The sequence below is a fragment of the Erinaceus europaeus genome, chromosome 10 (genome assembly GCF_950295315.1).
Source record: "Erinaceus europaeus chromosome 10, mEriEur2.1, whole genome shotgun sequence".
NCBI classification, from domain to species: domain Eukaryota; kingdom Metazoa; phylum Chordata; class Mammalia; order Eulipotyphla; family Erinaceidae; genus Erinaceus; species Erinaceus europaeus.
Genome location: NC_080171.1, coordinates 28,780,974 through 28,807,221, shown reverse-complemented (window position 1 = coordinate 28,807,221; position 26,248 = coordinate 28,780,974). Strand labels below are relative to the sequence as shown.

At 45.8% G+C, this 26,248-nt stretch overlaps 2 protein-coding genes and 1 long non-coding RNA gene across 7 annotated transcripts; 1 reads left to right on the top strand and 2 right to left on the bottom strand.

Moving 5' to 3' along the window:
* Positions 1-41: 41 nt before the first annotated feature.
* NDOR1 (NADPH dependent diflavin oxidoreductase 1) lies at positions 42-24,338 on the bottom strand. 5 transcript variants are annotated; one of them, XM_060199429.1, is made up of 14 exons: positions 24,055-24,338; positions 23,701-23,778; positions 8,082-8,179; positions 3,705-3,803; positions 3,534-3,635; positions 3,232-3,441; positions 2,400-2,521; positions 2,086-2,306; positions 1,851-1,958; positions 1,599-1,713; positions 1,346-1,492; positions 1,127-1,266; positions 952-1,046; positions 42-208 (listed from the first exon to the last, which is right to left on the bottom strand). In XM_060199429.1, the coding sequence occupies exons 1-14, from the start codon at positions 24,187-24,189 to the stop codon at positions 106-108; spliced, it is 1,773 nt and encodes a 590-aa protein (XP_060055412.1). In that variant the 5' UTR covers positions 24,190-24,338; the 3' UTR covers positions 42-105. The 5 variants fall into 5 exon arrangements, with proteins under 5 accessions (XP_060055412.1, XP_016042948.1, XP_060055411.1 ...); XM_016187462.2 differs by lacking the exon at positions 42-208 and adding an exon at positions 246-868; XM_060199428.1 differs by lacking the exon at positions 42-208 and adding an exon at positions 246-813.
* LOC132540864 (uncharacterized) lies at positions 10,802-12,960 on the bottom strand. Its single transcript, XR_009551992.1, has 2 exons — positions 12,118-12,960; positions 10,802-12,082 (listed from the first exon to the last, which is right to left on the bottom strand). It is a non-coding gene; the product is annotated as an uncharacterized LOC132540864 (long non-coding RNA).
* Positions 24,339-24,514: 176 nt separating the features above from the next.
* On the top strand, positions 24,515-25,808 carry TMEM203 (transmembrane protein 203). The gene has a single exon (XM_060199430.1). The coding sequence runs from the start codon at positions 24,518-24,520 to the stop codon at positions 24,926-24,928; it is 411 nt and encodes a 136-aa protein (XP_060055413.1). The 5' UTR covers positions 24,515-24,517; the 3' UTR covers positions 24,929-25,808.
* The last annotated feature ends 440 nt before the right edge of the window (positions 25,809-26,248 follow it).

Here is a 26,248-nt window from a genome sequence, read left to right as displayed (position 1 = left end):
AATCCCTGGGTTGGCTACAGTCAATTCTACCAGCCCTGAAACCAGGCAGGGCCAGGGTAGTGCAGGTACGGGGTGGGACACCAGCTTGCATCCTCCTTGTTAGGATCAGGTACCAGAATGTCGCAGTTGAAGGTAGATAGGCAATGGAGCCCTGGGTTGTAGGGACTGTATCCTCCTGATCTGTGGACCCCACCCAGCACCAGAGTTCCTAGGACAATGTGAAGAAAACACATCTACAACAGCCATTCAGGATCCACGATTTATTTTTCCCAGAATGGGTGAGGTTGGAAGTGTTGACTTGGACACCTCTCACTACACTGGATCTTGTTGTCTGTGCCCAGCAGGGCCCACACACAGCACCTGGTATTTTGTCACATGACATGGAGACATGGCCAAGGGAGGCTGGGAACTAGTTGTCCCCAGGGCTGAGGAGGGGAATTCAGCCCCTCCAGGGCCCTGGCACCTGCATGCCTAGGCTGACATATGCTGCTTGCACCTTCCTGGGTCAATGAACCTGGAGAGATGGCATAGGCCTGGACACTAGTGGGGAATGGCCAGGGGAGGTTTGGGGCATGGATGGTGAGCAATTAGAGCCGAGTTGGGGGTGGGGGAGTTTGAGGTGGGGAAAGACAAGGGAGCTGGCATCCTCCTTCCTGGTCTCAGATGGAGTGGGAGATGATGATGGCCCCCAAGCAGTGAGCGACATAGGCACAGCATGGCCCCTCAGGCCCATGTCTCCATCTGGAAACGCAACATCTGCTGGAGCCTGGCAAGGTAGGCAGCTGACTCAGGGCCAGAGAGGCCACCTTCCTCCTGGAAGATGGACGTCAGGGCTTCTGACACATCAGTGGGCATGTACTTGGCATTGCTGGAAGGACATGTGGGGCAGGCTCGGTGTGGATCCTGAGAGGATTGGCCCCTTCCACAACCCTACCCAGGGCCCCTACTCACCCAGCCAGGTAGAAGAAGGCACCCTGGCGGTCCAGCAACTCCCACACCAGTGGCCCAGACTCCCGGAGGCGATGCTGCACATATACTTTCTGCTCCTATGGTGGGGGTGGGGTGTGTGAAGGTGAGCATACCCCCAACTACCCTCCCTGCCCTGCCCCCCACACCCCATACACACCTGTTCTCGGGAGAAGGCTGTGATCAGCACCAGGCAGCCCCTCTCCTCCAGGCCCCTCCACTCAGCCTCCCAGTAGAAGTCCTGGTCCCTCCAGCGACAGCCGAAAAACAAAATATTTCCTGGGGAAGCACAGGGTAGCCCTGAGCCTAGTCAGGTCCTGCAGTGCTTAGCTCCATCTGATGCCACCACCACCCTGCCTGAGAGCTCCTGGGTATTCACCTGTCATACTCTGTGCCACACGCTCCTGGACAGCTGCTCGGAAGGGGGCCACGCCAGTGCCTGGCCCCACCATGATCACAGGTGTATCTGGAGTCTTTGGGAAGGTCAGGCCTCCAGGCCGTACCCACAGGGGCACCCGGACAAGTCCTATTGCAGGAGGGAGGTGGTGTGAAGAAGCTTGAACTTGTTGGGTACATGCAGGGGAATAGGAGTTAAGCTCCCACTCCCCATCCAAATAGCAGAGGCCAGTCACCTTTCCCTGGGTCCAGAGATGCCAACCAAGAAGAGCAAAGGCCCCGTCGAGGCTCCCTGAGGCGGGTCTGGTACTGCACCACAGCCACAAGAATCTGCAGTCTTGAAGGGTGAACCTGGGGAGGAGCAGTGGGTGCCCTGACCACTGGGTACTTGGCTCATCTTAGGGGTGGGCCTGGGTGTAGATCTAACCCACTGGTCCCACCCCAACTTCTCCAAGGTCAGCCCTGGGTTCCACCTGCTGGACCCTCACCAACAGAGAGGAGGCTATGGAGAAGGCCCGTGGCCGGATCCTAGGGATAAGGTCCAACAGGTAGTCTGGGGGGATGGCAGCAGCTGTGTGTGGGAAGTCACAGAGCACCTAGATGCAGGATGGAGACAGCCTCAGGAGGGTGGCCTGCAATATGGCTGCCCCACAACTGAGTTCTGAGTCAGGTCCAACAGCCTCTGCACCCCACCCCTCCATCCTGTGCCCCACCCCTACACACCTCCAGGATAGTCCTGCGGGGCCGGTTGCAATACTCATGCAGATCCTCTTGGCCTTGGGCAGAGCTGAATTCCTGAAGTTTCTCCCGCTCCAGCTCATGGGGAGAGAGACAAGCTAGGAGCTCAAAGAAGGAGCGGCGGGGCACGCTGGCAATGTCCAGGTAGCGGGCCACCAAGTGCCGCAGCATGCAGGGCTGGGGCAGCTGCACAGGGCATGACACTCCTGTAGCAGAGAATGAAAGTTGGGGGAGCAGGGACATGGAATCCAGAGCACATGCAGACACTGGGTGTCCAGAGTCCTCGAGACTGGGCTCACCTGGCTCCCGAGCCTGCAGTGTGAAGTACTGATCAGGGTCAAGGCCCAGCACCTCGCAGAAACGCCTGACATGGCTGTCTGTGTTCTCTGGCTGGATCAACACCACGCTGCCAGCAGAAAAGCTGGGGGAGAGCCACCAGGCAGTGTGGGAAGCATGGGAGGGCTGGGCTGGGGGCCTGCCTGTGTTGGGTGCTTTGGATTGGGGGCAACAACAGAGGAAGGGATCACATGTCCAAGAGAACAAGGGGGGTGGGCCTGGATGGAAGTACTGGTACTGCTACCTGTAGAGGAACACCCCCCGGGAGTCGGGCTTAAGTCGCAGTGGGTTAAGCGCAGCAGGTTAAGCGCAGGTGGCGCAAAGTGCAAGGACTGGTGTAAGGATCCCAGTTCAAGCCCCTGGCTCCCCACCTTCAGGGGAGTTGCTTCACAAGTGGTGAAGCAGGTCTGCAGGTGTCTATCTTTCTCTCCCCCTCTTTGTCTTCCCCTCCTCTCTCCATTTCTCTCTGTCCTATCCAACAACAATGACATCAAATAACTACAACAATAAACAACAAGGGCAACAAAAGGGAATAAATAAATATTTTTTAAAAATTCTGTGGTTCGGGAGGTGGTGCAGTGGATAAAGTGCTTGACTCTCAAGCGTGAGGTCCTAAGTTCAAGCCCCGGCAGCACATGTAGCAGAGTGATGTCTGGTTCTTTCTCTCTCTCCTCCTATTTTTCTCATCAATCAATAAATAAAATCTTAAAAAAAAAAAAGAACACCCCCACCACATGCCCTCGAGGGCCCTTCAGGACACACCCTGCCACTTGCTTGGTGTCTGTAGTCCCTCACCTGAGCCTGGAGCCAGTGATGTCAAACTCGATCAGCCGGACATCCTGAAAGTGTGAGGGCCCAGTGACCCTCTGGTTGGTGACCATGGGGGCCAGGAAGGGCTGTAGCTCAGAAGGGGTGTTAGCAGGGTCTGTGGTGGCTGCATGCTGTTCCTCAGAGCAGGCTGTGGGGGCCTCCTGGAGGAAGCGCAGGGTGAAGGTAGAGGGCAGGCTGTGGAGGGGCAGGTGCTCATCAGACTGCGCAGGACCAGAGGGGTGGGGGTGGAGGGTAGTGGAGGTTCGAAGTTGGGGTCCCACACTCACGGCACTCCAGGGGGGATCACATCGAGGCCTGGGAGGATGGGATACAGCCTCAGCACCTTCTCCCACAGCTCATGCAGCCAGGGATCCACAGCAGCATCAGGTCTGGAAAGAGGACATACTCACACAAGCTCATTTTCCCTGGAGTCTTGTAGGGGGCACCCCCACACTTACCCCAGCTCGTGCTGGTCATCCCCAAGGCACACAGGCAGCAGGGCACTGCCCCCAAGCTGAAGCAGCCGGCGGTGCAATTTCTTGGCCACAAAGTTGAACCTATGGAAAGAGAGTTGGGTAGAGTGGCCTGGTCTGGTCTGGGGGACATGCAGGACAGAGCCTCCAAAGGCCTGGCAAACTATGCCAGTGATAACTGGGGACCCTGGGGCTGAGGGGATAGCAGAATGGCTATGCAGAAAGACTTCCATGCCTGAGGAATCAAAGGTTCAGTCCCCAGCACCACCATAATTGAGAGCTTTTGTGCTTAGCTCTTGTGAAACTAAAAACAGTCCCCACATGCAGGTCGACCCCCCCTTTCTCTCTCCTCTCCCATCCCCTCCCCTCCCCTTCCTTCCCCTCCCTTCCCCTTCCCTCTCAGTTTCTGTTTCTATCCAAAAATAAATACATTAAAAAAAAAAAAAACTAGAAGCAGGGGTCGGGCGATAAACGCAGCGGGTTAAGCGCACATGGCACAAAGTGCAAGGACTGGTGTAAGGATCTCGGTTTGAGCCCCCAGCTCCCCACCTGCAGCAGGGTCGCTTCACAAATGGTGAAGCAGGTCTGCAGGTGTCTGTCTCTCTCTCCCCTTCTATCTTCCCCTCCTCTCTCGATTTCTCTCTGTCCTATCCAATAACAATGACAGCAATGACAACAGTAATAATAACAACAATAAATAACAAGGGCAACAAAAAGGGGGTAAAGTGGCCTCTAGGAGCAGTGTAGGCACTGAGCCCCAGAAATAACCCTGGAGGCAGAAAAAAAAAAACTTAAAAAACTAGAAGCAAACAACAAAAACAAAAGAAAAAGGAAACACGTTTTGTAATTTACAGCATGAGGGGTGGACAAAACCCCACATTATGCACAGAAGCAAATCTCACACTGGGCAAGGGTCACACTGCCACCATTCCTGTCATCACTGAAAGCCATCACAGGTCTCCTCCCACCACACCCAGCTAAGTGCCAGTCTCAGTCCTGTAATGGACAGAGAGAGAGCTAGGTGCTTCCATGCCTTAAGATGCCAAGCGGTGGCCTGAGAGGTGGTTAAAACACGACTCTTAAGCATGAAGTCCTGAGTTTGATCCCCAGGAGTGCATAGGCTAAAATGATATCCTGGTTCCGTATCTATCCTTTCCTCTCTCATTAATAAAAATTGGAAAACAAAAAGATAACATGCACACCCTTGAACACAACTCCCTCAGCACTTCCTTGGAAAGTGGTGTACAGTGATACCGCTCTTGTGTTAGTACACAGGTGCATAAGACACTGAAAGAATGAGCAGACTCTAACCCTGAACAAGTGGGGCAAGTGACCACTCAGTGAGCAGTTTCCACAGGGCTGGGGTCTTTCCACGTGTCACTCCTCCCCACAGAGCTGTTCTGAGCTCTTTGACATTATTTTGTTTTGCTGTGTTGTTGCCAGGTAGGCCTTTCACTTGGGCTTCATGTTTGCATTTTTTCCTCTTTTCTTCTTCTTCTTCTTTTTTTTTCTTTTTGGATAAAGGGTGAGAAGCACAGAAAGAAAATAGACAGAGGGAGGAGAGACATTACAGCACTATCCCCTTGCTCATAAAGCTTCCCCTTTGCATGGTGCTCCTATGTAGTGGTGACTGGGGGCTGGAACCTGGATCCTTATACATAATTAGGTGTCTAAGGTGTTCACTCTAATGGGCGAACTATCTCCCAGCCCCTGTCTACACACTTTTATATATTTGGGGGAAGGAATGGGGCAGGGGGTTTATTTTTGTGTCTTAAATCACACACTAACACAACACTGGCTCGTCTCAGTCAGTTAGGAGCCACTGACACCTGGACCTCCTGCCATGGGAGGTGTCTCAATATAAGGACCCCAAGAAAAGGCCATTACTCATTTCATCCTAGGCTGACACTGAAAAACTTAAGGTCTAAGTTTTGATACTAGAGGTAACCCCTTCAAGCTATGTAACCACAGGCTTTGATCATTGAGCTGACAAGATAGAAATGATAGAAATGGTTCTACAAAAGACTTTCCTGCCAAAAAAAAAAAAAAAAAAAAAACTTCCGTGTCTGAGGATCTGAGGTCCCAGGTTCAATCCCAAACACCACCATAAGCCAGAGCTGAACAGTGCTCTGATCTGTCTGTATATCTCTCATTAAAATAAATAGGGAGTCAGGAAGTAGCACAGCGGGTTAAGTGCAGGTGGTGCAAAGCATAAGGACCGGCCTAAGGATCCCGGTTTGAGGCCCTGGCTCCTCACCTGCAAGGGAGTCGCTTCACAGGCGGTGAAGCAGGTCTGCAGGTGTCTAACTTTCTCTCCCCCTCTCTACCTTCCCCTCCTCTCTCCATTTCTCTCTGTCCTATCCAACAACAACGACATTAACAACAATAATGACAACAATAAAACAACAAGGACAACAAAAAGGAATAAATAAATAAAATATATATAAAAATAAAGTAAATAAAATATTTAATTGGGATTTGGGCAGTGGCACAGCGGGTTAAGTGCACGTGGTGCAAAGCGCAAGGACTGGCTTAAGGATCCTGGTTCAAGCCCCTGGCTCCCCACCTGCAGGGGGTTTGCTTCACAGGCAGTGAAGCAGGTCTGCAGGTGTCTGTCTTTTTCTCCCCCTCTGTCTTTCCCTCCTCTGTCCATTTCTCTCTGTCCTATCCAACAACAAAATCAATAACAACAACAATAATAATAACTACAACAATGTCAAACAAGGGTAACAAAAGGGGAAATAAATAAATAAAAAGAACTTAGTTAAAAAAATAAAATATTTAATTTATAAAAGGTGATAAAGGGGCCAGACGGCGGTACACCTGGTTAAGCGCACACATTATAGAACTAAAGGACCCAGGCTCAAGCTCCTGGTCCCCACCTGTAGGGGGGAAGCTTCATGAATGGTGAAGCAGGGCTTCAGGTCTCTCTTTCTCTCTCTTCAGGTCTCTCTCTCTCTCTCTCTCTCTCTCTATATATATATATATATATATATATATATATTCAATAAATAAAGAAAAGAAAAAGTTAAAAAAAATAATTTAAAAAGGTGATAGAAAAGTAGGAAAGAGGGTTAAAATTAACATGTGCAAGAACCCGCTCCCCACCTGCAGGTGGGGTGCTTCATGAGCAGTGAAGCAGGTATGCAGGTTTCTTTCTGTTGTCTGTCTCTCTCTCCCTCTCTCTCTGTTTTGTTTAGTTTTTTAACCAGAGCACTGCTCAGATCTGGTTTATGGTGGTGCAGGGGATTAAATCTGGGACTTTGGAGCCTTAGGCATGAGAGACTCTTTGCATAAACATTATGTTATCTAACCCCCTTCTCCCTCTCTCTCCCCTTCTCATCTCAATTTCTCTCTGATCAAATAAGATAGGGAAAAAAAAAAAAAAAAGGGAAAAAATGGCCACTGGGAGCAGTGGACTCATAGTGCCCCAACAATAACCCTAGTGGCAATTAAAAAAAAAAGAAAAAGGGAGTCGGGTGGTGGTGCAGCGGGTTAAGTGCACGTGGTGCAAAGTGCAAGGACTGGTGTAAGGATCCCGGTTCGAGCCCCCGGCTCCCCACCTGCAGGGGAGTCGCTTCACAGGCGGTGAAGCAGATTTGCAGGTGTCTTTCTGTCCCCCTCTCTGTCTTCCCCTCCTCTCTCCATTTCTCTCTGTCCGATCAACCAACAACGACATCAATAACCACAACAATGTTAAACAACAAGGGCAACAAAAAGGAAAATAAATAAAAAAATAAATAAATAAAAAGTAGGAAAGGTTTTTTTTTTTTTTGGGGGGAGACTGGTTGTGGCACTCATGGTAGAGCATGTTATAGTGTGTGAGGACGCAGCTTCAAGCCCTGGGTGAGTTCCAACTGCAAGGGGAAAGCTTCACAAGCTGTGAACCAGTGCTGCAGTAATAAATAAATATATATTTTTAAAGGTGGAAATATTTACTTATTTATTGAACAAGAGACAGAAAGGGGAGAGGTGAGGGGGAGTGAGAGAAGGAGAAAGAGAGACACCTACAGCACTGCTTCACCACTGGTGAAACTTTCCCCCTACAGGTGGGCACCAGGGGCTTTAACCTGCATCCTTGTGCACTGTAATATGTGCACTCAACCAGGTGCACCACTGCCTGGCCCCATAAAATATTACATATATATGGTTTTTTTTTTTATGGGGAGATAGTTTAAAGAATATGATATGATGCTATCTGACCCCCTGGCCACAGAGGTGGTGCTCCCTGGGGAGTACAAGACGAGGCAGGATGTGCCACTAGGGTTAGGCCCCAATTATGATAGGAGCTCAGCACTTGTCCCTCTGCCAGAACACCCCAGGAGACTCCCGTAGGCCAGAAGCCTGCTCGCCTCAACTCACTTGGCATAAGAGGAGTCACCGAGGCCCAAGACAGCAAAGTCCATTTGACAAAGGGAGGTCAGCGGCAGGTTCTTCCGAAATAAGAACTTCCAGAAGCTCTGCACCAGAAGAAACCCATGTTAGAGGTGCCTGAACCCTGGAGCAGAGGGAGCTGAATCCTGCTGCTCAGTGCTTTGTGATCAAGACTGGCTTATCACAAGGGCAGGGAGCCTGGGAAAGGGCAGAGAGATGGTGCAAAAACAGGCTGCCTAAAGCCCCATGCCTGTAGCTCGCCGGGAGAGATCTGGGAGACCACAGCCCAGGTTAGGGGCCCTTGTCAGGACCGTGGGAGGTTCCTTCTTCCTCTTACACCACAGATTCTATGTTCTGAGGGCTTATTAGGCTGAGCTAGCAGACATGGAGATCTCATTTAGGTCTCTTATCACACTCGTTGGAATTCTTCCTCCCTGGAACCTACCTCCCCCCCCCCCCATACCTCCCAATACTGGTTGTAGACCCACCTTTTTTCCCAGGGCATCCTCACATCCACCAGGATTCTGGTGGTCAAGCCAGGGAAAGGGACCCCAAGTCCCTTTACACTTGCCCTGTAGGCTTTCAGAGGCTTCTAGAGTACAGCTCTGTCACCCTCAGCCTGTGACAACCTGATCCCACTACACTGTCCTCTGTGTGGGAGCCCACCTTCCTGCTCCTTCAGGCTTCACCAGGTGGACGCTCTAGTAGGATTCCAGTCAGCTCTGCTTCTGGCCTGAGATCACCCCTACCTTCTCTGGGACTTTAGTGACTGGGCTCTGCTGGGGCTGGCAGCCAGGCAGAAATGGAGGCCAACTCTGTCTCACCACACCCTCCCCCCCTTGCTTGGAGACCACCTTTTCCAAAACCTGGAGGGCCTCTTTTTGGCTTCTTTGGTGAGGAATGTTCTCTAGGGAGTTGGGCGGTAGTGCAGCGGGTTAAGTGCATGTGGCACGAAGTGCAAGGACCGCCGTAAGGATCCCCACCTGGAGGGGGGCCGCTTCACAAGCGGTGAAGCAGGTCTGCAGGTGCCTATCTTTCTCTCTCCCTCACTGTCTTCCCCTCCCCTCTCCATTTCTCTCTGTCCTAACAACTACGACATCAATAACAATAATAACTACAACAACAATAAAAAACAACAAAGGCAGGGAGTTGGGCGGTAGCACAGCAGGTTAAGCTTAAGTGGCGGAAAGTGCAAGGATGGCCTAAGGATCCTGGTCCGAGCACCCAGATCCGCACCTGCAGGGGGGTCGCTTCACAGGCGGTGTAGCAGGTCTGTAGGTGTCTTTCGCTCCCCCTCTCTGTCTTTCTCTCCTCTCTGTTTCTCTCTGTCCTATCCAACAACGACTACAACAACAATAATAAAAAAAAAACAAGGGTAACAAAAGGGAATAAATAAATTAAAAACAAGGGCAACAAGAGGGAAAAATAAATAAACATAAAACAATTGAAAAAAAAAAAAAGGAATGTTCTCTAGAGAAATGGTCAGGGGAGAGCTCAGATGCTAGGCACACCTTCAAGTGAACTCATCCCCTAAGCAGTAAGGTTTGGGTCCAGCAAGACAGCTCACCTGGGAGGCTGTCTGCTTGCCACGTGTAACTCAGGTTCAAGCCTGGCCCTGACCTCACTAGAGGAAGCTTTGATGCCATGGTGTCATTCCTCTCTCCCTGTCTCTTTTTGGACAAGTCAACCTGGAGTAGAAGAGCCCCACTTACCTGTGTTTCCCTGTGACCTTGGGATTAATTTCTTCCCCAATGTCATCAACTATCCCTTTGCTAATAAACCCCAGTAGGCTTCTCAGACCCTGTCTAACTCCACTTCCTGCTGTCTTGAACATTAGAGATCTTCCCCTCTCTTCCTGCTGATGGGAACACCTTCCTAACCCCCTCCCCATACACTTTCTCTCTCTCCCATGCTCTTAGTGCTCAGGCAGCCTGCCTGAAGAGAGCAAGGAGTTTCCTTTGTCAAACCTCAATGTTCTGGCCACTTTAACCTTTACACCCAACCTATGACACTCATGTGCCTCTGTTCCCCTGTGCGGGCACTTCTCTTTTTTCTTATTTGATTTTGCCACTAGAGTTACTGCTGAGGCTAGCCCACATCCCAGGAGCCCTTATTTTCTCTCTCTTTATGACAGAGAGAGACAGAGGAGAAGAGAAAGAGAAAATAGCTGCAGGACTGCTCCACTGCTTGTGAGTCTTTCCTCCTGTAAGTGTAAACTGAGGGCTGGAACCTAGATTCTCACAGATAGTAATATATGGGCCAGGTGTGCTAATACCCAGTCCAACCTTTTCTATCTTCTTTTTTTTAATTTTATTTTATTTATTCCCTTTTGTTGCCCTTGTTGTTTTATTGTTGTAGTTATTATTATTGTTGTTGTCATCGTTGTTGGATAGGACAGAGAGAAATGGAGAGAGGAGGGGAAGACAGAGAGGGGGAGAGAAAGACAGACACCTGCAGACCTGCTTCACCGCCTGTGAAGTGACTCCCCTGCAGGTGGGGAGCCGGGGCTCGAACCGGGATCCTTATGCCAGGGGAGCCAGGGCTCGAACCGGGATCCTTATGCCGGTCCTTGTGCTTTGCGCCACCTGCGCTTAACCCGCTGCGCTACAGCCCAACTCCCCCCTTTTATATCTTCTATCAATGTAGATTAAGTTATTGTACACACTATAAACTGAATTACAAGCCCTGTCTTTCTTTTTTTTTTTAAGTTTTTTTTAAGTTCTACTATTTATTTTTAAGATTTACTTTACTTACTTCATGGGCCAAGGGGTGGAGAGAGGCCAGAGCAGAATTCTGGCATATGCAGTCCCAGGGATTTAATTCAGGACCTCATGTTTGTAAGCTCAGAGCTCCACCACTGCACCACCTTCCCGGTCACCCAATCCCATCTTGTTACTCCCTCTCTTCCTTCCTCTTTTACTTATTCTTGCTTTGCCAGAGCACTGTTCAGTTTTGGATTATGGTAGTGCCAGGGATTGAGTTTACAACCTTTGAGCCTCAGGCATGAAGGTGTTTTGCATAGCCAACGTATTATCTTCCCAGACCACCACTTTTTCTTTTTTAATTTTTTTATATTTATTTTCCCTTTTGTTGCCCTTGTTGTTTTTACTGTTGTTGTTATTGATGCCATCGTTGTTGGACAGGACAGAGAGAAATGGAGAGAGGAGGGAAAGACAGAAGGGGGAGAGAAAGACACCTGCAGACCTGCTTCACCGCCTGTGAGGCAACTCCCCTGCAGGTGGGGGGCTGGGGGCTCGAACAGGGATCCTTAAGTCAGTCCTTGTGCTTTGCGCCACGTGAGCTTAACCTGCTGTGCTACTGCCCGACCTCCACTTTTTCTTTTCTTTCTTTCCTTCTTTCTTTCTTTTTCTTTTCTTTTTTTTTTTTCCTCCATGGTCACCATTTTATTGGATAAGACAGAAAGAAATTGAGAGGTAAGGGTGAGATACAGAGGGAGAAAGATAGATACTTGTAGATCTGCTTCACCACTTGTGAAGCGTGTGCCCCCCCCCCCCAAGCAGGTGGAGAGCTGCAGGCTCGAATCTGAATTCTTGCATGGGCCCTTGCACTTAGTACTATGTGTGCTTAACTGGATGTGTAGCCCCTACTTTTTCTTTTTTTCAGACAGAGGCAAAGAAAGAGAGTGAAAGAGACCACAGCACCAAAGCTTCCTTCACTGTCATGGGGCCTGGGCTCAAACCTGGGTTGCACACACAGGGCAAAGCAGTGCACTAGTCGATGGAGTTATTTCATTAGCCTTCTTTCTCATCTTTGAGATGTTGATTCTGACTTCTTCATATATCTGCTGCCATCTTGGTCAGTGCTGCCAGCACATCCCACCTGTGTAGAAACATCCCCCTCCACTTCCCATCCTATAGACTGGCCCCTGCCACTATATGGATTTCTGCTAGAATATGAAGATCTCTGTGTCACCGCCAATGCTTCCACCCCACTGTCTTACTGAAGCTGCTAGGATACTTGGGCTTGACCTTTATTTTATTTTATTTTATTTTTTGGGCTTGACCTTGATATTGTCTTTTTTCTCTCTTAAACAACACAAGCATCTGCTCAGCCAACCTGAATCAATTTCAACTTTTCCCAGAGGCCAGGCCATTCTTCTCCTCAGCACAGGCAGTTCCGACGCTCGACTAACCCCATTTATCTTTCAAGATAGTCTATACTCTTTCTTCCAGAAAGCCTCTAGGTTGAGCTAGATCGCCTTACTAATGCTCTCCTGGGACCATTTCCTGCTTGCACACATTTCCAGGCATTGTAACTGCCTGTTAAACTTTTTTTTTTAATAATGAATTTTTTATATTTATCTTTTAAAAGTACACATTCATGAACTTTCCCCCCCTGTGTTGCCCTTGTTGTTTATTGTCATTGCTGTTGTTATTATTATTGCTGTTGGATAGGACAGAGAGGAAGGGAAGACAGAGAAAGGGAGAGAAAGATCGACACGTGGTCGGGGAGGTGGTGCAGTGGATAAAGCACTGGATTCTCAATCATGAGGTCTCGAGTTTGATCCCCAGCAGTACATGTACCAGATTGATGTCTGGTTCTTTCTCTCCTCTTTCTCATGAATAAATAAATTCTTTAAAAAAAAAGAAAGATAAATACTTGCAGACTTACTTCACTGCTTGTGAAGCGACCCCCTGCAGATGGGGAGCAGGGGGCTTGAACAGGGATCCCTATGCTGGTCCTAGTGCTTTGTGCCATGTGCGCTTAACCCACTGCGCTACTGCCCGACACCTTATTTATTTTATTTATTATTTTTTTTAATTTATTTTTTGGGGAATTAATGTTTTACATTCGACAGCAAATACAATAGTTTGTACATGCATAACACTTCCCAGTTTTCTATATAACAATACAACCCCCATTAGGTCCTCTGTCATCCTTTTTGGACCTGTATTTCCCCCCCACCCCCCACCCCAACCCACTCTTTAAAAAATTTTTTAACCAGAGCACTGTTCAGCTCTGGCTTATGGTGGTGCGGGGGACTGAACCTGAGACTCTGAAGCTTCAGGCATGAGAGTCTGTTTGCATAACCATTATGCTATCTACCCTCTGGCCCCAACCCTTTATTTATCGCCACAAGGGTTATTGCTGGGAATCGGTGCCTGCACTACAAACCCACTGCTCCTGTTGGCCAATTTTCCTATTTTGTTGCCCTTGTTGTTATTGTTGCCATTGCTGTTTTTGTTGATGGATAGGACAGAGAGAAATGGAGAGAGATGGGGAAGACAGAGAGGGGGAGAGAAAGCGCCATGTGCATTTAACCCGCTGTGCTATCGCCTGCCTCCCGTTAAACTTATTTTTAATGTTTTTTTTATTAATAATGATAGGTTTTTAAAAATATTTATTTATTTATTCCCTTTTGTTGCCCTTATTGTTTTATTGTTGTAGTTTTTTAATTTATTTTTTTAAAGATTTTATTTATTTATTGATGAGAAAGATAGGAGAGAGAGAAAGAACCAGACATCACTCTGGTACATAGGCTTCCAGGGATCGAACTCAAGACCTCATGCTTGAGAGTCCAATGCATTATCCATTGTGCCACCTGCCGGACTACAATTTTTTTTTAATTTTATTAGATAAAGACAGAGAGAAACTGAGAGGGGAGGGGGAGATAGAGAGGGAAGTAGACAGACACCTGTAGCTCTGCTTCACCATTTGTGAAACTTGGCCCCTGCAGGTGGGAAAGGGGGCTTGAACCTGGGTCTTTGCGCATAATAATGAGCATGTTCAACAGGTGCGCCACTGCTTACCCCCCCCCCCATTAAAACTGCTCTGTTATGGGCTCTATGTGGAAGGAAATATGGATGTCTGGATTCTCACTGCTGGCTCATGCTTGGAATATCAACTGCACTGGGAAAATGTTGAAAGATTTGAGGAACTTCCTGTGAAATGCAAACAGTATCAAAATGCACATATGATCCAGGCCAGATTCATATATAGCCTAGGAAAGTAGAAAAGGTTAAAAATGAAGAACAATCCTATTTTGGTGGTCTATGTAACAAACACCAAGTACAAAGGAACCTATTAATAAACTGATCTCTGCAAATAGATCTTCAACTATGAAATCACTAAATCTAAATTATTTAAATACAGTATGAACTTGAACCAAGCGTCAGGACATAGCTGGCCTGGTCCTGTGAAGAGGCTACACCTAGAATCTCTGTCCTTTGTGAAAGACAGCAGGACCAAGGTCACCTTCAAGGTAGTGGAGGGCTAACTGCAACAGGACCCTCAGCCCCCAGTTCCCAGAAAATGGACTGAATGGGTAGATTGGGATAAGGAAGTTAAGACAACCTTGCTTGCTTGTCTCAACACATAGCTAACATTAAGTTATGAGAAACACTGCTGGGCGGGAGATAGCATAATGGTTATGCAAACAGACTCTCAAGCCTGAGGCTCCTAAATCTTAGGTTCAGTCCCCTGCACCACCATAAGCCAGAGCTGAGCAGTGCTCTGGTGTTTCTCTGTGTGTCTCCCTCTCTCTCTGCATTTCTCTCAAAAAAAAAAGAGAGAGAGAGAGAGAGAGAGAGAAGCACTGCCTAACTGCTACTACTTAAAGAACTGTCATGGTCCAGGAGGTGGCACAGTGGATAAAGCACTGGATTCTCAACCATGAGGTCCCGAGTTCGATCCCTGGCAGCACATGTACCAGACTGATGTCTGGGTCTTTCTCTCCTCCTATTTCTCTCATGAATAAATAAATTCTTTAAAAAAAAGAATTGTCAAATTCCTTAAACTTTAATTAACTATATTCTCCCCTTAAGAACATGAATATATATATATCTACATTATTGGCCATAGGAGGTGGTGCAGTAGCTAAAGTACTGGACTTAAAAACATGAGGCCATGGGCAGAGGGTAGATAGCATAATGATTATGTAAACAGACTCTCATGCCTAAGGCTACAAAGTCCAGGTTCAATCCCCCATACCACCATAAGCCAGAGCTGAACAGTGCTCTGGTTAATAAATTTTAAAAAACAACAAGACAACAAATAACCCCATCCAAAAATGGGGGGAGGACTTGGACAGAATATTCATCACAGAAGAGATCCAAAAGACCGAGAAACACATGAAAAAATGCTCCAAGTGTCTGGTTGTCAGAGAAATGCAAATCAAGACAACAATGAGATACCACTTCACTCCTGTGAGAATGTCATACATCAGAAAAGGTAATAGCAGCAAATGCTGGAGAGGGTGTGGGGTCAAAGGAACCCTCCTACACTGCTGGTGTGAATGTAAATTGGTCCAACCTCTGTGGAGAACAGTCTGGAGAACTCTCAGAAGGCTAGAAATGGACCTACCCTATGAACCCAACACATCCATCCAAAAAGATCTGTGTACACATATGTTCTTAACAGCACAATTTATAATAGCCAAAACCTGGAAGCAACCCAGGTGTCCAACAACAGATGAGTGGCTGAGCAAGTTGTGGTATACATACACAATGGAATACTACTCAGCTGTAAAAAATGGTGACTTCACGATTTTCAGCCGATCTTGGATGGATCTTGAAAAATCCATGTTAAGTGAAATAAGTCAGAAACAGAAGGATGAATATGGGATGATCTCACTCTCAAGCAGAAGTTGAAAAAGAAGATTAGAAAAGAAAACACAAGTTAAACCTGAAATGGAATTGGAGTATTACACCAAAGTAAAAGACTCTGGGGTGGGTGGGTGGGTGGGGACAATACAGGTCCATGAAAGATGATGAATGACATAGTGGGGGTTGTATTGTTAAATGGGAATCTGGGGAATGTTATGCATGTACAAACTATTGTATTTACTGTTGAATGTAAAACATTAATTCCCCAATAAAGAAATAAATTATTAAAAAGAAAAGAAAACACAAGTCGAACCTGAAATGGAACTGGAGTATTACACCAAAGTAAAAGACTCTGGGGTGGCTGGGTGGGTGGGGAAAATACAGGTCCATGAAAGATAATGAATGATATAGTGGGGGTTGTATTGTTAAATGGGAATCTGGGGAATGTTATGCATGTACAAACTATTGTATTTACTGTTGAATGTAAAACATTAATTCCCCAATAAAGAAATAAATTATTAAAAAAAAAAAAAAGGGTGATCCGGGAGGTGGCGCAGTGGCTAAGGCATAGACTCTCAAGCATGATATCCTGAGTTCAATCCCCGGCAGCACATGTACCAGAGTGATGGCTGGTTCTTTCTCTCCTATCTTTCTCATGAATAAATAAATTCTTTAAAAAAAAAAAAAGGGAGTCGGGCGGTAGCGCAGTGGGTTAAGCGCATGAGGCGCAAAGCACAAGGACCGGTGTAAGGATCCCGGTTCGAGCCCCCAGCTCCACACCTGCAGGGGAGTCGCTTCACAGGCGGTGAAGCAGGTCTGCAAGTGTCTGTCTTTCTCCCTCCCTCTCTGTCTTCCCCTCCTCTCTCCATTTCTCTCTGTCCTATCCAGCAATGACTACATCAATAATAACTACTACAACAATAAAAACAACAAGGGCAACAAAAAGCAAATAAATAAATAAATATTTTTTAAAAAAGTAAAAAAAAAATAAGGCCCTCAGTTGGTAGCGGAGTGATGTTCTGGTTCTGTTTCACCTTCTCTCTTTCATATTAATAAATATAAAATATATCAGAATTCAAAACTTAAAGTAGTTCTTTCAGAGTTATCTGAAGGCTGTTCCTGGGCACCAGTATTCAGTTTGCTTAGTAGACTCAATCAAAAAGCTGCTTGGGACTGGGTGGTGGCACATCTGGTTGAATGAACATCTTACAATGTGCAAGGACCTGGGTTCAAGCCCCAGGTTCTCACCTACAGGAGAAAAGCTTTGTGAGTGGTAAAGCAGGGTCAGCATCCAAACACTAGTTAAGGAAATAATCACAGGAGTGAGTAAAGAGTTGGAAAGAATTGTCATCAGAAATGCAGAAACAACAATGAGACCCTGGAAGCAAACACTAACTATCTTAAGGTTCTTAGAGAGCTGAAAGCTGAAATAGCTGAGCTAAGCACACAACTAGCTGAACAAGCTAAAACAGTATCAGAACAGGTAACAAAATAGATGAACTCCAGAAAACAGTAGAGAGGAGAGAGAATAGATAAATGAGGCTGAAGACAGAATTATCAAGATTGAGGACAAATTAGAGACAACTAAAAAAAAGAAGTGAGAGATCTCAAAAAGAGATTAAGAGATATTGAAAACAACAACAAAGACCTATGGGATGACTTCAAAAGAAATAATATATGCATTATTGGCTTACCAGAGGAAGAAAGAGAGGGAGAGGAAGAAAGCATTCTTCAGGACATAATAGCTGAGAATTTCTCCAGTCTAGACAACATCAAAGACATAAAGATTCAAGAAGCCCAGAGGGTCCCAAAGAGAATCAACCAAGACTTAAAGACACCAAGACACATCCTATTTAGAATGGAAAGGAATAAGGATAAAGAAAGGATCCTGAAGGCTGCAAAAAGAAAACAAAGAGTCACCTAAAGAGGAGAACCCATAAGATTAGTAGCAGACTTCTCCACATAAACACTACAGGCCAGAAGAGAATGGCAAGATATCTGTTGAGTGCTCAATGAGAAAGGCTTTCAACCAAGACTACTGTATCCTGCTAAACTGTCAATCAGACTAGATGGAGGCATCAAAACCTTCTCAGACAAGCAACAATTGAAGGAATCAACTATCACCAAGCCTGCCCTGAAAGAAGTTCTGAAAGGTCTCCTATAAACAACCAGACCACCACAAATAGGACATATATCAGAACACTCTGAAACTCTACAAGAATGGCATTAAAATATCTTCAATCTTTGATATCAATAAATGTCAGTGGCCCAAATTCACCTATTAAAAGGCACAGAGTAGGAAGATGGATCAGAAAACACAACCCAACAATATGCTATCTACAGGAAACCCACCTAACTCAACAAAACAAACACAGACTCAAAGTGAAAGGATGGAAAACTATCATACAAGCCAACAGCCCAAAAAAGGGGCAGGAACAGCTATTATCATATCTGACGTGATAGACTTTAAGATAAATAAAATTGAAAAAGATAGGGATGGACACTACTTAATGCTCAGTGTATCAGTGAATCAAGAGGACTTAACAATTATTAACATCTATGCACCCAATGAGAAGCCATCTAAATACATCAAACACCTACTGAAAGAGCTACAACAATATATTAACAGCAACACAGTCATAGTAGGGGACTTCAACACCCCACTCTCTCAACTTGACAGATAATCCAGGCAGAAAATCAATAAAGACATAAGGGAGCTAAATGAAGAGATAGATAAATTAGAATTGTTGGACATTTTCAGAGTTATTCATCAAGAAACTGGAATACACATTTTACTCAAGTCCACATGGGTCATTCTCAAGGATAGACCATATGTTAGGCCACAAAGACAGCATCAGCCAATTCAAGAGCAGTGAAATCATCCCAAGCATCTTCTCAGACCACAGTGGAATTAAACTAACACTTAACAATCAACAAAAGATGAGTAATAGTCCCAAAATGTGGAAGCTCAACAGTACACTACTTAACAACTACTGGGTCAAAGAGGAAATCAAGGAAGAAATAAAAATGTTTCAAGAGTTCAATGAAAATGAAGACACAAGCTATCAAATATTTGGGACACAGCTAAAGCAGTCCTAAGAGGGAAGTTCATAGCCATACAAGCACACATTAGGAAACACGAAAAACGCACAAATAAACAGTCTGATCGCACATCTTAAAGACCTAGAAAAGAACAAAGGAACCCTAAAGCAACCAGAAGGACAGAAATCACTAAAGTTAGGGCAGAAATAAGTATCATTGAAAATAAGAAAACCATACAAAAGATCAACGAAAGTAAATGTTGGTTCTTCGAAAGAGTGAACAAAATCGACAAACCTTTAGCCAGACTCACAAAACAAAAAAGGGAGAAGACCCAGGAGTCGGGCTGTAGAACAGCAGGTAAAGTGCAAGGACCGGCATAAGGATCCCGGTTCAAGCCCTGGCTCCCTACTTGCAGGAGAGTCGTTTCAGAAGTGGTGAAGCAGGTCTGTAGTTGTCTATCTTTCTGTCCTCCTCTCTGTCTTCCCCTCCTCTTTCCATTTCTCTCCGTCCTATCCAACAACAACAACAACAACAATAATAACTACAACAATAAAACAAGGGCAACAAAAAGGAATAAATAAATAAAATAAAAATTAAAAAAACAGGGAAGACCCAAATAAATCGGATCATAAATAAAAGAGGAGATATCACAACAGACATCACAGAAATTCAACATATCATGCAAGGCTTCTATAAACAACTCTATGACACCAAGCTAGAGAACCTAGAAGAAATGGATGATTTCCTAGATACCTACGAACTTCCAAAATTAAGTAAAGAGGAAGTAGATAATATGAACAGGCCCATCACAGCTAAAGAAATTGAAAGAGTTATCAAAAACCTTCCCAAGAATAAAAGTACTGGACCAGATGGTTTTACAAATGAATTCTACAAAACCTTCAAAGAACTAATACCTCTATGTTTAAGTCTTCCAGTGGAGTCAGGTGGTAGTGCAGCGGGTTAAGTGCATGTGTCGAGAAGCTCAAGGATGGGCATAAGGATCCAGGTTCAAGGCCCCCGGCTCCCCACCTGCAGGGGAGTCGCTTCACAGGCGTGAAGCAGGTCTGTAGGTGTCTATCTTTCTCTCCCCCTCTGTGTCTTCCCCTCTTCTCTCCATTTCTATGTGTCCTATCCAATAACAATGACATCAATAACAACAACAACTACAACAACAATAAAAATAACACGGTCAACAAAAGGGAAAACAAATAAATAAATTTAAAAATAAATAAATAAAAGTCTTCTGAAGATTGAAGACACTGAAATACTCCCTTCCAGCTTCTATGAAGCCAACATCACTTTGATACCAAAAGTAGACAGGGTCACAACCAAAAAAGAAAACTACAGGCCAATATCTCTGATGAACATAGATGCTAAAATATTGACAAAATTCTAGCCAACCAAATACAGCAGTATGTTAAAAAGATTGTTCATCATGACCAAGTGGGGTTTATCCCAGGCATGCAAGGTTGGTTTAATATATGTAAATCAATCAATGTGATCCATCACATCAACAAAAGCAAGACCAAAAACCACATGGTCATATCAATAGATGCAGAGAAAGCCTTTGACAAAGTATAACATCCCTTTATTATCAAAACACTACAAAAATGGGAATAGATGGAAAATTCCTGAAGATAGTGGAGTCTATATACAGCAAACCTACAGCCAACATCATACTCAATGGTGAAAAACTGGAAGCATTTCCCCTCAGATCAGGTACTAGACAGGGCTGCCCACTATCACCATTACTATTCAACATAGTGTTGGAAGTTCTTGCCATAGCAATCATGTAGGAGCAAGGAATAAAAGGGATACAGATTGGAAGAGAAGAAGTCAAACTCTCCCTACTTGCAGATGACATAATAGAATACATAGAAAAACCTAAGGAATCCAGCAAGAAGCTTTTGGAAATCTCCAGGCAATACAGTAAGGTGTCAGGCTACAAAATTTATATTCAAAAGTCAGTGGCATTCCTCTATGCAAACACTAAGGTAGAAAAGTTGAAACCCAGAAGTCAATTTCTTTTACTATAACAACAAAAACAGTAAAATATCTAGGAATAAAACTAACCAAAGAAGTGAAAGACTTGTATACTGAAAATTATGAGTCACTACGCAAGGAAATTGAAAAAGACACAAAGAAGTGGAGAGATATTCCATGTTCATGGGTTGGAAGAATTAACATCATCAAAATGAATATATTACCCAGAGCCATCTACAAATTTAATGTTATCCCCATCAAGATCCCAACCACATTTTTTAGAAGAATAGAACAAATACTACAAATGTTTATCTGGAACCAGAAAAGACCTAGAATTGCCAAAACAATCTTAAGAAGAAAGAACAGAACCGGAGGCATCACACTCCCAGATCTCAAATTGTATTATAGGGCCATTGTCATCAAAACTGCTTGGTACTGGAACATGAATAGACACACTGACCAGTGGAATAGAATTTAGAGCCCAGAAGTGAGCCCCTACACCTACGGACATCTAATCTTTGACAAAGGTGCCCACTGTTAAATGGGGAAAGCAGAGTCTCTTCAACAAAAGCTGTTGGAAAAAATGGGTTGAACCATGCAGAAGAATGAAACTGAACCACTATATTTCACCAAATACAAAAGTAAATTCCAACTGGATCAAGGACCTGGATGTTAGACCAGAAACTATCAGGTACTTAGAGGAAAATATTGGCAGAACTCTTTTCCTCATAAATTTTAGACATCTTCAATGAAACGAATCCAATTACAGAGAAAACTAAGGCAAGCATAAACCTATGGGACTACATGAAATTAAAAAGCTTCTGCACAGCAAAAGAAACCACTACCCAAACCAAGAGACCCCTCACAGAATGGGAGTAGATCTTTACATGCCATACATCAGACAAGAGGCTAATAACCAGAATATATAAAGAACTTGGAAATCTCAACAATAATACAACAAATAACCCCATCCAAACAATGGGGAGAGGCTATGGACAGAATATTCACCATAGAAGAGATCCAAAGGGCCAAGAAACACAAGAAAAAATGCTCCAAGTCTTTGTCAGAGAAATGCAAATCAAGACAACAATGAGATACCACTTCACTCCTGTGAGAATGTCATACATCAGAAAAGGTAACAGCAGCAAATGCTGGAGAGGGTGTGGGGTCAAAGGAACCCTCCTGCACTGCTGGTGGCAATGTAAATTGGTCCAACCTCTGTGGAGAACAGTCTGGAGATCTCTCAGAAGGCTAAACATGGACCTACCCTATGATCCTGCAATTCTTCTCCTGGGGATATATCCTAAGGAACCCAACACACCCATCCAAAAATATCTGTGTACACATATGTTCTTAACAGCACAATTTGTAATAGCCAAAATCTGAAAGTAACTCAGGTGTCCAACAACAGATGAGTGGCTGAGCAAGGTGTGGTATATATACACAATGGAATACTACTCAGCTGTAAAAAATGGTGACTTCACCGTTTTCAGCCCATCTTGGATGGACCTTGAAAAATTCATGTTGAGTGAAATAAGTCAGAAACAGAAGGATGAATACGGGATGATCTCACTCTCAGGCTGAAGTTGAAAAACAAGATTAGAAAAGAAAACACAAGTCGAACCTGAAATGGAATTGGAGTATTACACCAAAGTAAAAGACTCTGGGGTGGGTGGGTGGGTGGGGAGAATACAGGTCCATGAAAGATGATGAATGACATAGTGGGGGTTGTACTGTTAAATGGGAATCTGGGGAATGTTATGCATGTACAAACTATTGTATTTACTGTTGAATGTAAAACATTAATTCCCCAATAAAGAAATAAATTATTAAAAAAAAAAAAAAAAGAACCTGAAATGGAATTGGTGTATTGCACCAAAGTAAAAGACTCTGGGGTGGGTGGCTGCGGGAGAATACAGGTCCAAGAAGGATGACAGAGGACCTAGTGGGGGTTGTATTGTTATATGGATAACTGAGAAATGTTATGCATGTACAAACTATTGTACTTACTGTCTAACATAAAACATTAATTCCCCAATAAAGACATTTAAATAAATAAAAATAAAAAGATAAATAGAGCTTTATGGTCAACAATTTGTTTGGCTTTGTATGTTAATTCTCTTTTCAGCCACCAGGTTCCAGATGCTACATGCCAAACAGACTTCCCTGGACAGACAACCCCACCAATGTGTCCTGGAGCTCAGCTTCCCCAGACCCCCACCCCACTAGGGAAAGAGAGAGGCAGGCTGAGAGTATGGATCTACCTGTCAACACCCATTTTCAGCGGGAAAGCAATTACAGAAGCCAGGCCTTCCACCTTATGCATCCCACAATGACCTTGGGTCCATACTCCTAGATGGTTAAAGAATAGGAAAGCTATCAGGGGATGGAATGGGATACGGCGTTCTGGTGGTGGGAATTGTGTGAAGTTGTACCCCTCTTATCCTATGGTTTAGTCAATGTTTCCTTTTTTTAAAATTTTTATTTTTGTAGTTATAATTGTTGTTGTTATTGATGTCATTGTTGTTGGATAGGACAGAGAGAAATGGAGAGAGAAATGGAGAGAGGGGAAGACAGAGAAGTGGACAGAAAGACAGACACCTGCAGGCCTGCTTCACTGTTTGTAAAGCGACTCCCCTACAGGTGGAGAGCCGGGGGTTCGAACTGGGATCTTTATGCTGTCCTTGCGCTTTGCGCCGTCCTTGTGCTTTATGCCACCTGCACTTAACCCACTGCGCTACCGCCCGACACCCAATGCTTCCTTTTTATAAATTAAAAAAAGAAAAAAGAATAAAATAAATAGAGCTTTAAGAAAAAAAAAAGAACACATTTATTGGGGAAGACAGAGTCTGAGCTCCACCGAAAAACATAACCCTAAATACACACTAATATGCAGCAGATGCAGGTGGGCGACTATTTGTAGTGCTTTGGGGACTCTGTAGAGAAATGAAAACTATGTGAGCGGGGAGCGCGGGGGGGGGGGGTCTGTGTAAGCCCTGACTTCAAGTCAGTCTTACCTTCATGTTGTCAGGGGGGTCTCCTTGGCCTGTGGTTGCACAAACAAATATCACCAGGGGCTCATTAATCAGATTCACCTCAACAAAAAGACACACATGTAAAATCTCTGGCAGTAATGATTTTTCTAGGCAGCCTGGCACCTCCCTTTCTCCCAGAGTGATAGGATAGAGAGCTCCCGCTTAAGGCTCCACCCTCCTCCATGTGACCTCAATACTCAAAGCTATTCCATCCCCTAAGTCTGCTCTACTGGAAGGACCCTCTCAGACAAAAAGTAGAGCCCTGTGGGGTGGGGCCGAGGGGCAGGTGCCCCAGGTTAACCAGGTCTTCCCGCGCAGGTCCTTGGGAGCCCTCACCACTGGGTAGGAATCCAAAGCCTGTACACGGCAGTCGAGGCGCCGCCGCCGGGCCTCGCGACCCAGTCGCTCCGACACATCCTGGGCCGTGCCTGTCTGGCTGCCAAAGAGAACCAAAAGCCCTGGATTTGGCATCAGGGGCACCCTGGGAGCAGGCCAGCAAACTTTCCGGTAGACCCGGCGGCTGACAGGCTCTGAGTTTCCGGCTTCCTGTGTCGACCGGAAGTGACGTTGTTGGGCCGCGCCCGACTGGGCATGGCGTCCGAACGAGGCGAGCGTCAACGGACCGCTAATCGTGGGTCCTGGGCTAGGGCCCCAGGGTCACCAGGGTACCGAGTCCGTGGGCTAGAGGCGGCAAGGTCGCTCGCCGCCTCTCACTCGCCGCGACGGCTACAGACGCTGGCGAGATCCGTGGGACGAGGAGGACATTCAGTCGGCCTCCGGCCTGCGTTCCACCGGCGCAATGCTCTTCTCGCTGCGAGAACTGGTGCAGTGGCTGGGTTTCGCCACCTTCGAGATTTTCGTGCACCTGCTGGCACTGCTGGTGTTCTCCGTGTTGCTGGCCCTGCGTGTGGACGGCCTGGCCCCAGGCCTTTCCTGGTGGAACGTGTTTGTTCCCTTTTTCGCCGCTGATGGGCTCAGCACCTATTTCACTACCATCGTCTCGGTGCGCCTCTTCCAGGACGGAGAGAAGCGGCTGGCCGTGCTCCGCCTTTTCTGGGTCCTCACGGTTCTTAGTCTCAAATTCGTCTTTGAGATGTTGTTGTGCCAGAAGCTGGTGGAGCAGACTCGGGAGCTCTGGTTTGGCTTGATTACGTCTCCTGTCTTCATTCTCCTGCAGCTGCTCATGATCCGCGCCTGCCGGGTCAACTAGTCTTGGAGGACTTGGAAAAAGTTCTGGGTAGCTGACGTTAAGTTCTCTTTTCCATCGCACCAGAGAACTCTGGGTCTGAAAGCATGTCAGCTTGCCCCTGCTAAATGCTCACTTTTATGTACCAGTCATGTCTGAAATTATCCCCTCAGCAGGGATAAGAAGAGCAACTTTGATCTTTAAAATGTATTTCCTGTTTTTTCATACTTTTGAGTAGCTACTCAGAGATTGAGATCTTGGGAAGAGACTACCAACATCTGACAGTGCTAAAATCCTTTGACAGTTAGAAACCCCATAGAATTAATATGTACTAATGGAGTTTGAGTGTTTTCATAACTTCATAAGTGTCCCACTTTGCAAGTTGCAAAACTGGACTGGGAATTTCCTGTGGCCAGTAGCGTGGACCTAAAGAGCTCACTGTCCCATATATCTATCCATCCGGACAAGACTTCCTTAGATGCTTGAACTCCAAAATGTAAACCAGCGTGTGTTTCCTCCCCTATCCCTCTAGGAGGATGACTCTTCATTCCAGCCCAGCCAAGAGAAATATGGTGGATAAGTATCTCTGAGACTATTTGAAAATCTGTGGCCAGAGAAAAGAACTTTGTTATCAAGTTGCTGCTTGGCCTCCTGTCCCAGCAGACTGCAGCATCATGACTTTCCCACCACCTTGTGGCTGGCACTGTTAGTACACCTGAGACAAATATAAGTGTTCCTAAAGGATGACAGACAGTCCTCTGATGCTCATTGGCATCAAAACTTTCAAGTGAGAAGTTTTTGGATACCAGGCCCCCATTTATTGGCCTGAGGTTCAGTGTCAGACAGGTGCCAGATGAAAACAACTTGCTGAGGTGAAAATAAAAGAATGTTTTGCTGAAACTCACAGCGGTTGCACCCTCAATTCATTTACTGCGCCATCTCCTGGACTGCATGCTTTCTTTCTCTTTCCTTCTTTCCTCCCTCCCTCCCTTCCTTCCTTCCTTCTTTCCTTTTTTTCTTTCCTGCTGGGAATGGATCCCAGGCCTCATGCATACAAGGTTACCACTGATCTACCTTCCTGACCCCTCCAATTACTTTTCTTCAGCTAATGGAGTTGGCAGGATTAATGTTGTGTTAAATTAGTGGTTGCTTCCCACTGCCATGATACCCAGAGAATGAGAAGACACCTCTTTGCAGAGCCCAGGTACCCTGAAAGGTGAGTGGTGTGGGAAGCAGTAATGTTATTATTGAAAACTGCTGGTTTCAGGACAGGTGTTGGGAAGGCAGGTGATAATCTGTTGTCAGTGCTCCTAAATTTCCCTCCTCTTGACTGCAGGGAGTTTG